The sequence below is a fragment of the Silene latifolia genome, chromosome Y, assembly GCF_048544455.1.
Source record: "Silene latifolia isolate original U9 population chromosome Y, ASM4854445v1, whole genome shotgun sequence".
Lineage (NCBI taxonomy): Eukaryota > Viridiplantae > Streptophyta > Magnoliopsida > Caryophyllales > Caryophyllaceae > Silene > Silene latifolia.
In genome coordinates, this window is record NC_133538.1 from 271,279,064 (window position 1) to 271,293,384 (window position 14,321).

At 39.1% G+C, this 14,321-nt stretch overlaps 1 protein-coding gene across 1 annotated transcript; it reads right to left on the reverse strand.

The window, feature by feature from the left end:
- Positions 1-577: 577 nt before the first annotated feature.
- On the reverse strand, positions 578-4,255 carry LOC141630660 (uncharacterized). The gene is made up of 4 exons (XM_074443435.1): positions 3,641-4,255; positions 3,058-3,403; positions 1,776-1,831; positions 578-844 (listed from the first exon to the last, which is right to left on the reverse strand). Exons 1-4 carry the CDS (start codon positions 4,253-4,255, stop codon positions 578-580), a joined length of 1,284 nt encoding a protein of 427 aa, XP_074299536.1.
- Positions 4,256-14,321: the final 10,066 nt, after the last annotated feature.

A 14,321-nucleotide genomic window follows, 5' to 3' on the forward strand; every position in this document is an offset into this window, starting at 1 on the left:
CGTAATCATAGATTTAGTTTGTTAATTCATTCTATAAGTCGAGAGGCACGGAATCGGATTTGACTAAGCATGTGTAGTAGGACGACCTAGTCATAAACGAGAATTTCTCTTGGACCCGGTCTATGGTTGACATTAATATCGTAAGGTGAGTGTCTTTAAGCCTAAAAATTTATCGTAAAATCAACTTTCTAACTTGACATGAGCATTTACATACTTAGCATGTGTGACCCGACCTCCCTAGACATTTTCTTTATTGTTGTTTATCATTACATCAAACCAAACCAATCAATCAACCGTTAACCTACCAAGATAAAAGTTCAATCCATAACAACTAATTAACAACTACCGTCTCTCTGTGGTTAGACCCCTATGTACTACATTCATTTGTTTTGCTAGGGTATAAATATTATCTTTGCATAGGTGTGCGATACCCTATCAAATTTTGGCGCCGTTGTCGGGGAGACGAGGTTTTTTTTTTTTGCAAAAGATTTATCATTTCATTTCTTAAGAAGAAAAGAAATTATATTTTGCAAAACTATCCAATAAAGAACAACTCAAACTAAGCAAAAGGGAAACCTTAAACAGACTGAAGGCTAGCTAGAAAAAGCTCAGAATGTCGCATGTGCATTCTAACAACTATCTTAAACTTGATTTTGTCAAGCAGAGCAGATGGGGAGAGCTGCTCCTGAGCAAAAAGCCTGTGATTCCTTTCAGTCCACAGAGAGTGAAATACAGCTGCAATAGAAACTTGGAACCAATGCTTTCTCCAACTAGGCATATAAGAAGTATCCAGGAGGGAGAGTTCTTGCTGGAAAGGTAAAACAGGCCTGACTACATTCATCCACTGAAGAATAGAAGACCAAACATGATGAGAATAAGGACAGGAAAAGAACAGATGAGCATGGTTCTCTTCATGGGTGTAACACCCCGGTTTATAAAAGAAGTCTTCGTCAAGACATTTCCTCATAAAACGAGCTGTTACCATCTCGGTTTCCCGAGGTAGTGAATAACAAATTAAACTCCAAGGCAATTTATATAATATTTTAACTTAACTATTACAAATTCTCTTTTCAAATTAAATTACAAGAACTGACGTAAATAAAAGTGAAGTCTTCTAGATGATGATCTAGCTACAAAGTCGTTTGATCCAGTGTATCACGCCCATCAAGCTCCCGTCCTATCTCTTAAACCTGTCAAGTCTGCTCCCCATAAAACGGTTCATCACAGGTGTTCACGAATACACAGGGTCAACCACGAGGTTGAGTAGGGAAAACAATAAACAATAAAACATGATATGCATGATACATGCTCCTCCGTCACCTCCATCTCCATCTCAACTCATATCTCATAACTCATAACCCGAACGCCTGACCCATACCGATCCCCGGGTAGACTATATATATCGACCGTAGTCGATCCGCGCCCTTCGCGTTGAGGACACCGGGCGAGGTCTGCAGAACCACTGGGCCTTATCACAACACCACATCGTATCTCATCATCGTCACCACCACACCATCCTCTAACTCCAATGCATATGCAATGCTCAACAAGATAATCAATGCAACATAACATGTATATCAATGAATGAAATTATGCCGACTATCAAAATAATGAAATAACATATTCGACACGAACAGTTCGATCACCCACACTCCAAAGATATGAAACACAACATAATCACCACCACGGACAAGTCAACGATCACAGCTTGGTAATATGACACACACAAATCAACACAATTTAATAACACCGGTAAGTCAAGTGTATTTCCCTACCTCAAAACCTAGATCAAAATAGTCGGAAGCTCGGTGATAATCCACGAGAATTCGCCCTACGAAAGATAATGAAATGATAACCAATTACTTAACTATTCCCGTTCCCAAAATAGAAGTTACTAAAAATAGAATTTCTTAAAATGGAAACTTTCCCGATATAGTAATTTTTCTCTTTTAACAAACCCGACTCAAAAACCCGTCTCTAATTATTTTAAATACTCGGGAATTTAAATTAACTACGAAATACGATAATTTAAACAATAAAGAAACGAATCAAAGCCGACTAAAACACGCCCAAACCCACGACTTCCAACCCTTTTCCCGAACTCCCACGCGCCCCTACCACCGTGGATACCGCCAGTCGGACAAGGTCGACTCCGAGCACCCACCAACACCCTCACCGGGGTCGACTCCGCCGGTGAGTCGACCGTGGCCACCAACTCCCCCTGGTTCACTCCACCTCCCACGGTTGCCACCACAGCAGCCCGCAACACAACCCCACAGCCACCGCTGTTGTCAACAGCACTCCACCCTATCACCACCACTCTGCTCCCCGTATGGCCACGCACACAGACACCATAGCGCCACCGTCTCGACCTCCCCCTAGTCCACGGTGGCACCACCCCAAAACTACCCACCTAAACCCGTCTGAAACCGTAACCCAAAACCTGTTTTGGCTACCCCTGTCGCTGCCGCCTCTCACAACCACCACCACCACCCAAAACCTCCCTAACCACCACCACTATACTCGTCCCTTACCACCCTACTCCCTTAATATTCCAACCACCACCAGCAATGCCTCGACAAGGCACGAACAACCACCCAAAAACTCGACAGAAGAATGAAAACAGAGGAAAGGGTTGACTCTTACCTTTTTCCGCCACCACAACCGCCACCAGGGCCACCCACGGCCGTCGACAAAAGTCCCTAGCTCTTCCTTGCTTTGCTGTCAACACTCACGGCCACACCCTCTCCCTCTCTATGCGTGAATTCTGGTGTTTTGGTGTTGGTGAAGGAGGGAGGCGTGTGAGATGAGGGGTGTGTATGGTTAGGGTAAAATTAGGTTAAAAACTTAGGTTAAAGATCAAGTTAGAAGGTAAATGGGTCATGGGTATGGGTAACGTGATATGGGTCATGGGTATAGGTAACGTGATTGGTAAATGGGTAAGCTATCGTTCAGTTAAACCCGTCTCAACAAGTTTACGAGTAACTTGGTCTTACGATATCAACACGACTAAACAATTACTCGACTCGATAGGCAATATAAAATACGGGGTATTACAATGGGTCTCACACAGACAACATCTGTTAGCAAGAGAGAAGCCTCTTCTTTGAAGATTATCCACAATAGCAAGCTGGCCCTGAACTGTCATAGAAGAGATAATCCTGTGACTAGGCAGGATCCCTGAGTAGGTTAGACTAGTAGCCCAATCCCCAACAGGAGTAGGCTGCCTGAAGAATAAGTAGAGAAGGTTAGCAGGGATATGAGAACCAGCACACCAAGCATTTAGCTGGTGCTGAGCTTGCTGAGCAAACCCTGAGAGAGAGACAAAGACGTCCCTAGGTTTGAGAATATCCTTGAAACAAGAAGGAAACTGTTCTTTACTGATAACTAACCAAATAGATTCCTATTTCAGGACATATGTCTTAATCTAGTGTGCCCACAAGCCAGTTGCAGGGAGAGAAAGCTTCCAAACCCATTTCATAATTAAAGCTTGATTCCAAAAGAGGAGATCCTTAATATTGAAGCCACCATAGGTCCAAGGAGCACAAATGGTAGACCAGCTTTTGAACACTAATCTTCTATTACCCGCTGGAATATTCCAAAAGAAATCCTTACTAAGTTTATTTATGTGATGAATGACCTCCTTTGGAAGAAGGAGACTGGAACACCAGAAATTATCCAAACCAAAAATCACTGAGTTCAGAAGCTGTGCCCTACCAGCATAGGAAAGAGCTTGAGAAGACCAGTGATGTATACATTTCTGAATTTTAGTAACTAAAGAATCAAACATAGAAATTTTAAGCTTTGATGTAGCAAGAGGGAGCCCAAGGTATCTGAAAGGGAAGTGGCCTAAAAAGAATCCAGTAGCATCCAAAATCTCTTGCATTATAGAATGAGGAACCCCTCCAAAGTAGATATTAGTTTTCTCAATATTGGCATGTAAACCAGAGTTAAGGGCAAACTCAGAAAGAGCTTTTTTAACAGCATTGACTGAGGGCACATCTCCCATTACAAAAATCATTAAGTCATCTACAAATATCAAATGAGTGATATTAAGTCTACTACACTTAGGATGGTAGGAAACCTGAGGTTGGGAGCAAAGTCTTCTGAGAGATCTAGAAAGAATTTCCATGCTGAGGACAAAAAGGTAAGGAGAAAGAGGGTCTCCTTGCCTAATGCCACTTTTACCAGGAAAAAACCCTGAAATAGCTCTATTAATCTTAAAAGAATACCAGGTGTTAGAGATACAACCCATGATCCATTTAGAAAATAAGGGAGGGAACCCCAATACCTGAAGCATTTGTGAAACAAAATCCCATTGAAGAGAGTCAAATGCTTTTCTAATATCCACTTTTACTCAACATCTGGGAGAGATATACCTTCTGTTGTAGCCTTTAACAAGAGCCTGAGAAAGCATAATATTTTCAAAAATACATCTCCCTTTCACAAATGTTGCCTGCTTATTGCCAACAATAGAGGGTAGGACATGCTGGAGTCTATTAGCCAAGATTTTGCTAATGGTTTTGTAAAAACAGTGCAACAACATATTGGCCTGTAGTCCAACACTGATTCAGGGATCTGCTTCTTAGGAATTAAAGAAAGAAGAGTAGCATTAGCTTGCTTTGTCATATGGCCAGTTCTGAAAAAACTAAGCACAGCAGCACAAAAATCCTTTTCAATAAATGACCAGGCAGATTTAAAAAACCCAGAAGAAAACCCATCAATCCCTGGACTGCTGTTAGAATCAATACTGAAAACTGCTTCTTTGATTTCCAGCTGAGTAACATCCCTGAGAAGACTATGGTGGTCAGTGGGCAAAACACACCCATCTTGCCTTAACAAATCAGGATCCAGAACTGGGACAGGCTGGTTGGAACCAAGAAGAGCAGAGTAATAGTCTTGAAAAGCATGAGTAACTCCATCCTGACCAAAATGAAGAACCCCACTCTTATCCTTTATTAAACCAATAAATTGAAGATGTCTTCTTTCAGCAATTTTAGCAATGAAAAACTTGGAATTAGTATCAGTCTGTTGTAGATGAGTAATCTTGGCTCTTTGTTGTAAGATGGAAAGTTCAATAGATTTGAGATGAGTGAACTCTTTGATAACTAGTTTCTCCTCAAGAATGAATTTAGAAGAAAGTGGGTCATTGAGCAATTTAGTCTGAACTTCCTTGAGTTGCAGTCGAGCATTTTTAACTTTATCAGAGATATTGCTGAATTGAGACTGATGCAATTGTTTAAGAGCAGCTTTAACACTCTTAAGCTTTTCAAAAAAACAAAATATAAGACTGCCAACTTTAGAAGTCTTCCGGGCATTTTTAACAATGTCCTCATAGTCAGGATGCCCAATCCAGCTATTCAGGAAACTAAACCTTTTAGGGACTTTCCTATCAGTGAACACAGTGACCACCACTGGAGAATGATCAGAGAGCCCAGATTCATGAAAGTGTGCACTAGAAGAAGAAAAAGAAGTAGCCCAGCTAGAGTTAATAAGGACCCTGTCCAATTTAGACCAAACTCTAGTCAGCTAGTCCTGCTTGTTAGTCCAGGTTAAATCAGTGCCAGTACTAGACATATCATTAAGAGAGCAGGAAGCCAAACAGGAATTAAAAGCCAACATATCTTGCAAAATAGGAGGATTAGAACTCAATTTCCCTTCAGGACTTCTAATAACATTGAAATCACCCAAGACAATCCAAGGCTTAGAGGTGCTAATAGTTCTAAGGCTATTCCAAAGAATAAGCCTCTCAGTAGCATTATTGCTACCATATACATCACTCAACTGGAAGTCATTGCTAGAGAGATGGTGATGAATTTGATAGCTGATCCACTGAGCATCAATCAAGATATTACTAAGAGAGACAGAAGTAGGATTGTAGATTAACCAAATCCTGCCATTATGATGAGCATTGTAATTACAAATAACCTTCCAATTACTAAAAACCTGTCTTATAATTTTCCTGGCTTTGTTACCTTTAACCCTTGTTTCCAATATTGCAAGAACATCAAGCTGATTACACACCAAGAAATCCTTGACATCACACTGCTTAATAGGACAATTGAAACCTCTAACATTCTAGGAGGCAACTTTCATTAAAGAGAAATATCAGGAGAATCAGTCCCTCGAGGAATTGCCAGTAAACCCTGAGCTGAACATTCTTGATGCATCTCATCTATAGCTACAAAAGAGGAAGGTTCTAAAGAAGAGGATCTCTGGCCTAGCTCAAGGCATCCTGAGCCTACATTCCTCCCCATTAAAGCCACCCCCTCTACAACTAGAGATGAAGTACCACCTAGTTCAGTAACATGTGTATCCTTCTCTAGAACTTTGATAGAATTAGTAGTAATCATACCACCATGTAAGGCAGCAGAAGATTGAGAGCATACTGAGTGCATTACAGGAACATCTTGAGAAGAAGAACTACCAGGTAGAACAGATCTCTGACCTAGCAAAGAGCATCCTGAGTCTACATTCTCTACCACACTGCTAGTCTTCTGCCCAGAGGAACCTGAGGTACCACCTTGCTCTATAGTGCTAGTAGAGTTCAGATGGGACTCCTCCTTATCAGTAACATGTACTACCTCTGTTAGAACTTGGAAGGAATTAGTAGTAAGCAAACCCTCAGTTAAGTTAGCAGAACTGGATTCAGAGCATTCTGAGTGCCCTTACAGGAACATCTTGGGAAGAAGAACTATCAAGTGGAAGAGATCTCTGACCTAGCAAAGAGCATTCTGAGTCTACATTCTCCTCCACACTACTAGTCTTCTGCCCAGATGAACCTGAGATACCACCTAGCTCCACTGCAGGGACTACAACTTTAGGAACTGACATCTTTTTTGGTTGGGCCAACACCCTTTTGCAAGTAGAAGAAGTGTGACCAAGTTTGCCACACTCCATACAATAATAAGGCAACCATTCATAAACCACTTTTTGAGTGATTTGACCTATATGGGGAACATTGAGCACCACATGACTAGGAAGATCCTTAGAAACATCAACTTCCACCATTATCCTAGCAAAGGAAAGCTTGGATTTCTCAGTGGTAGCAGGGTCAGCAAAGAGAGGCTTGCCTATTTTGCTGGCCATTTTACTAAGAACTTTATCAGACCAGAGGTAGGGATCCAAACCAGGGAAAAGTATCCAAACAGGAACTCTAGCCACCCTCTCCATTTCAAGAGAAAAGGAAGGAGACCAGTGTTTAAGAATAAGAGAGTTAGATCCCACTTTCCATGGTCCATTCCTAAGAACATTAGACATCTCTTCCTCAGACTTGAAATGAAAAGAAAAACAACCACTTCTGAAATATTGAATAATAGGAGAACCAATATTGCCCCAATGAGCTGAAACATAATCCTGGATAGTTTTAAGAGATGGTTTAGATCCTAGGACATGACCCATTAAGGTATTTTCCCAAATCTTCAGTTCAGTAGCAAAGTCAGATTCCTCAAGATCAATTTCAGTAGAATGCACACTTTGCTCACAATAAAAGAGGTTCATACCTAACTTCTGAGGCTTGTTAACCACAGAACTCCATTTTTCCCCAATTTTAGGTGAAGATGAATTAGGGATCGAATTAGGTATAGCATTTACAGTAGTATCTTTAACAGTTTCCTTTACATTATTATCAACAGTCAAAACAGCAGTAGCATCAATCAAAGTATCAGTATGAACATGAGTAACAGTATTATCCACAGAAGAATCCGAGACAGAGATGGAATTAATCGAACAATTAATAGTTTGAATTAGAGACGTAGCCGAGAGAGAAGGACCTTTTGAGGCAAAAGTAGGACAAGAAGACCGAATTAAAGAAGAAGGTTGAGAAATACCAGCTGCTTTAATGGCGGAATCGATCAAAACATTCACCGTATTCGGAGGATTCGGAGCCAAAGAGAGCTCCCCCAAATCACCACCATTATCATGGATAAGAGTTTCAGAAGAGAGCACCGCCATGGATGGAGCTATGGTGGCCTTAGAACGAGAAATGTGACCCCTAGTTCGCACCATTAGAGAGGGCGAGAAGAGTAACTAAAAGGAAGCCATGAAAAAGTTGTTAGAAAAGTTTGTTATAAAAGAAAAAACGGTTTTAGGAAAAGTTTTTAGAGAGAAAAATTTTTAGAGATTTTTTTAATATCCAGGGAGACGGTATTGTTTGCTAATTAGTTGTTGAATTTTATCTTTCATTTTTTTTTTGTCTCGAGGAACACTTGTTCCTTGAGATCTTCTCACGGTTTCTTTGTAGTTTTAGTGCCTATTTTGTAGGTAATAAAGCTTCGCCTTTCATAATGAATTAGAAATTCGTCCCACAACTCCAAGATGAGCCTTTTCCTGACTATCTTGACCGATTCTACTACTTTTGCGATAGTCTCATCACCCTTGGACATGTCCTTGATGGGAATTACTTGGGTCATTTCGTGCTTGGTGGCATAGATTCTGAGACTCGTGGATTGGCTCTAAAGTTGTGTAATGGGAGTCTACTACATTATTGGGCCAGAACTTTGGAATTTTATAATTTCATGGCTTCCGAATGTCGGGAATTAACACGCCAATTCCATTATTGGCGCATCGAAGAGGAGCTAAGTGTTACAAGCTCGTTTGGAAAAAAAATTCTCAAGAGAAACTGAGACGACGTGAGCCTATCTTCTCTCATTTTGATTTTCTACCTCCCCAATGTGAGTCTTTTCAATCTAATAATTTTGAATTATTGGATGATGATGACGATGGTCCGACTCTTTCTTTTAAAATTCCCCTTGATGTCACCCCAATGGAAAATTTAGAGACCAATGTTGAAGAAAATGACCTTGTAGTAGATGAGACACTTACCATGGATGATGTTAGGACCAAATATAATGAAAAGGATGAGGTTTTACCCGAGACCTTAGACTCCTTTGAGAATCCTTTTGTGGTGGATGTAGTTGAACCTTTTGAGGTTGATGGTGGACTTAGCGATTTTCATTTAAAGGATAAGTGGGATGAACCCCCCATTTGTGATGAGTCCTACCACTTAGAGTTTTCATACCACCAATTTGAGACCATTCATGATTATAATTTATGCACTAACGGTTATTTTTATGGTCTTAAGCATGATGCTCCTTCTCTCGCTGACGAGTGGAGTACGATGGTTCTATTTGAAATCTCTCATGGGCAATTTGATAAGATTGATCCTTTCTTACCTTTGATATTTCGTGCTTATATCTTATCAATTGCGTACATATGCTTGTGTATTGCTCATGTGCAAGAATATGATAAATTTCTATGGGCGTTGACATGCTTTTTAAAGAACAATGGATATTAATTTCAGGAAATCTCTTTTATTTGTTTTTGTTTTTCATTTTCCGCAAATTTAATGTTTTCGTAGAAATAGAAATAAAGTTACTAGACTTGACGGTGTTTATTTTATGGTTTGTAGGTGAAAAAAATGAAGAAAAGGAGATTGCACGCTTCCCCATGCATGAAACCCCGTTCGGGGTCGTAATTTTCAACAACGGAGGAGCTAAAAGAAATGCGGAGAAAGTCAAAATCTGGCAAGATATGGTCAACTCTGATCGGGGACGAAACTTTTTCCGATAATTTTTTTTTTAAATTATCAAATCACTTGCAAACATTTTTGGCCCCGTATACGTTCTAGCCTGGGGGAGGATAGCAAGTCTAGTAAGTGTTCTTTCCTTTGCATTTTAGTTTATTTTCTCGCAACCCATTAACTATGACCTCTTGTCCTACTTTTTTATGTGCTTTGAGCCATTTTTATGGTTTAGTTGGGTAATTTCATTGTTGGCACATTGAGGACAATGTTGTGTTTAGCTTGGATGGAGATTGCATTTGCATGTAGTGTAGTTTGCATATAGAAAATTTGAAAATTTTGAGAGAAATTTGTGTGTTTTTGCTTACTTTCCATCTTGCTTATCCTAATGATAGCTCATAGCTAATGATTTGCTCTTTTATGATGGGATAATTGCTTCATGGGGATGTCTTGACATAGTAGGTGGGAGATGGAAAATGAACCAAATAAGCTTGATCTTGACTATTGGCAAGCTACAAAAATGGTAAGGTAGAACCTCTTTGGACCGATGCATCCATATCCGGTCTCTCTTAGGTGAGTGTAGGTGTCTCCTTATGATGTGTGTTTCATCAAAACGCACAAGTATGGTTCTCATTTCATCTCTTTATAAGCATGCATTCATTTGTTATAGCATTTTGGAGCCATTCACATGATTAAAATTGCCTTTTTGACCCCTTCACAAACATTTATCCCTAGCTACATTATAATTTGCCTACCTTGTTGAGCTAGTAGCTTTATTTAGTTTTGTTTTGGTGCTCATTTGGGATTTGGTTCAAAGTTTTGAGTACCATGTGAGCTTAGTCTTAATGCTCAAAAAAGATAGAGAAAAAAATGAAAGAAAAAATGGAGAATTGAAATGAGAAAAATAAAAAAGAAAAGAATGAAAAAAAGAAATGGAAAAAGCATGGAAGAAATGAAAAAAAGAAGTATGATTTGAAAAGAAAAGAGAAGAAGAAGTTGATGTGAGAAACTCTCTTGTAGTATTCACATATTTTGGAGAGTTTACTTATGATTTGTATTGTAATTTGGGATTATAATTGGGATTGAGCATCCTTATATTTGGTTGTTGCTAGCTTGACATTAGCTCCACAATCCACAATTCATTTGTTCCCCTTTCTTACCCATTACATATTGCCTTCTTCTTACTCATTTGGCTTCTTTTTCATACTTGCATATGATTGCTTTTCACTTGTAGTTTTGAAATGTTTACCGTATTAGATTGCGGGCACATTCTCATGAGTCGAGGATAAGTGAGTGTTTTCACACAAAAATGTCCTTTCACATACAAATGAGTTTGAGTGCATCGTGAGAGTCCATTAGTCAAAATATCATGCAAGAGCTTAAAGGTTCATTCAAAGTCTTTCGTGCTATGCCGTCATGTAAATCTCATCCATGTTCTTGCTTTACTCCCTTGCCCATGTTGTTTCGGGTTTGTAAATCATTATGCATAGCTTGTTTTGGGATATTGCAATTGATGAGATATGGTTTCTTGCTTAGGGACAAGCAAGAGTTTTGCTTGGGGGAGTTTGATAAGTCCATTTTATATATACTCTAACCCCATATTTTAGCTCTATTTTACATGCTAATTTGCACTAATCTTAGTGTTATTGAGCTAATATTGCATTCTAGTTGTATTTGCATGGTTTGTCATATTTTGTAGGTATTTGAGCCTTTAGGAACATAATTATTCATATTTTGCAAACATTTGAAGCAAGGATAAATAGAAGAGCATGATGGAGCAACCAAGAGATGTTACATGGATTTGCATGCATAAAGATATGGATTAAAACGAGAAATGCAAAATAAGGTCTTATGCAAAGTCAAGCCCAAGATTTGAAGTCCAATTAAGGTGAAAACTTTGGATGCTTAGTAAAGCTTTGGATGCTAATATCACATTTAACTAAGTGAATTAAGATGGAATTAGTGGCTCACTTAGGATTCCTTTGGTAATTAATCAAGCAATTAAGAGAAAATATTTGGGGTTGACCCCTTGTATTTACTCTAAGTTTTACCCCTCATTTCCTATATAAAGGGTGTAGACTTCAACACTTTGACAGACCATTTCATATACATTTTTCACATATATTCTCTCTAAGTCTTAGTTTAGTTTAGTTTAGATTAGAATTACTTTTAGTTTTATGTTACAAACATTTTACCTTAAGCATTTCAATATAATTTCCATTCAAGTTTATTTACAATTTATATTTCAAGTATTGTTCTTCCTAGTTCCATTCCCACTTTCATTGCAAGGTAATACTATTCATATTTTCATTATGTTCATCATTTCATTTGTCATTAGTTTAGTTTGCATTTACATTATGTTAGAGTATTCTCATTTGTCTAAGGATTAAGGGGAGCCATGCATGTTTAAGTAATATGTAAATGATAAAATGAGGATAAGTTAATATTATCTAATTGTTTCTATCGCATGTTTGCACCACAACGTTTAATCTTTGGTTATTGGCCGTAATCGTAGATTAAGTTTGTTAATTCATTCTATAAGTCGAGAGGCACGTAATCGGATTAGACTAAGCATGTGTAGTAGGACGACCTAGTCATAAACGAGAATTTCTCTAGGACCCGGTCTATGGTTGACACTAATATCGTAAGGTGGGTGTCTTTAAGCCTAAACATTTATCGTAAAATCAACTTCCTAACTTGACATGAGCATTTACATAATTAGCATGTGTGACCCGACCTCCCTAGACATTTTCTTTATTATTATTTATCATTACATCAAACCAAACCAATCAATCAACCGTTAATCTACCGAGATAAAAGTTCAATCCATAGCAACTAATTAACAACTCCCGTCTCTCCGTGGTTGACCCCTACGTACTACATTCATTTGTTTTGCTAGGGTATAAATATTATCTTTGAATAAGTGTGCGATAGCCTATCACACGGTATTCTGGGTCTTGTTACTCGGCCGAATTGGGCTAAGTCGGCCGAGTAAAGTGTCATGTGTTTTCTGGTTAGGCTATTGTCCAAGAACACTCGGCCGAGTACTCTCAGTACTCGACCGAGTACCCAGTCTAATGGGATTTATTTCCGCGGTTTGGTTAAGGATGATTAAAGGTTATAAATCGTGTTTTACAGTTTTACTTTTCATTTTTACCAAAACCTAATTATATTCTATGTTCTCTAATCATCCTTAATCACTCCCAAGGTCTTTGATCATTCGTGAGACTTTGTTCGTCTCTCTCTCGCATCAGTTTCGTCGGTAAGTCTCTAGTTCCGTATCATTGGTTTAGTATTATCTTTTATGGTTTTACCCTAGTGTTGGAATTTGGGAAAAGGGTGATTGAATGTTTGTGATTAGATTGTTGTGGTTATTGTTAGGTGAAGAATTTGTAAAAGAGCGTTCCTAGCTTCCACTGTAGACTCGTATTCAGATCAGTGCTAAGGTAGGGTTTCTTTACTTAATTGTCTGTTTAATTGATTTAAGATGAATTATTCTGTTGATGGCATGATTGATATCGTAATTGGAATTGTCTTTCTTGGTTGTGTGAATTGTTATTGGTTGTTTATGTTGGCGAGGTGCGTCCTCGGCTAAGTGAAGTCATTTTCGGGAATGGCTTCACGCCCTTGATTCGCCCCTTGTGGTTCCCGTCACAAAGGGGGATGTGCACATTAGTGGACATGGGTTGTTGCTCGTTGCGATGAGCGGGGCTCAGGTGGGCATGGCTGCGGTCCCCCATTAACGGTGAGGATTACCTGTCGCGGTGGGTAATCTGGCAGGGCTACACACTTAAGTGTGTAGCCGGATATTTGATATGATTGGAGTTGGAGAATGGTTGTTCAGTTGTTTGCTTTTGTTGTTTCTTTGCGATTAACTTATCTTGATTATTCAGTTGACTGATCCCGTTGTGTTTTGTAAAACTGTGGTGATCCATTCGGGGATGGTGAGTAGATTGTAACAGGTGATGATTACTTTTAGCTGCGGGGACAAGGACGGAGATGTCATCACTTTCAGTCTAGCTTCCGCTGTTACGGGTTTAGATACTTTAGTTTTGATGTATTGAGAGTTATATACTTTACTTTGGTTTTTCTTGAGACAATGTAATCGCTAAACTTTATACTTTAATAATTGTTCTTGAATGGTTACTTTTGATATACTTACCTCGGGCAACCGAGATGGTAGCAGCTTCATATGCGAGGGTGGTCCTTGGTAAGGCACTTTGGTATGTGGGGGTGTTACAGTCAAAACCACTTTCCACAAATTGTATGCTCAATCTACGAAACACGTTACAAAAATCATCAGGGAGCACACGGATTACAGTCAAAGAATGAGTCGACTTTCTAATAAGGGCATCGACAACCACGTTTGCCTTTCCTTCATGGTACAACAACTCCACATTATAGTCATTCACCAACTCCAACCATCGTCATTGTCTCATATTCAACTCTTTTTGGGTGAATATATACCCTAAACTTTTATTATCGGTGTAGATACGACAATGATCTCCAATGAGGTAATGTCTCCACATCTTCTAAGCATGAACGACGGCAGCTAACTCAAGGTCTTGAGTATGATATTTCACCTCATAAACTCTCAATTGTCGCTAAGTATAGGCAACAACTCTCCTATTTTGCATGACTACAAAACCCAAAACAATCTTGAAAGCATCACAAAACACATCAAAATCAACACCATCCTCAGGCAAGGTCAAAACGGGAGCGGTAGTCAACCTTCTCTTTAACTCTTAGAATGCCTCCTCATAAGCTTCGGTCCATACAAACTTGGTCTATTTCTTTAAAA

Bases quoted from the DNA above. Each gene is read 5' to 3' on its own strand.
- LOC141630660 (XM_074443435.1), bottom strand. From the start codon at position 4,255: ATGGGTTGTATCTCTAACACCTGGTATTCTTTTAAGATTAATAGAGCT. The intron at 3,404-3,640 runs GTCATTCATCAC...GTCCTGAAATAG, and splicing joins GTCTCCTTCTTCCAAAGGAG to GAATCTATTTGGTTAGTTAT. The intron at 1,832-3,057 runs GTAATACCCCGT...TATCTTTCGTAG, and splicing joins TTGTCTGTGTGAGACCCATT to GGCGAATTCTCGTGGATTAT.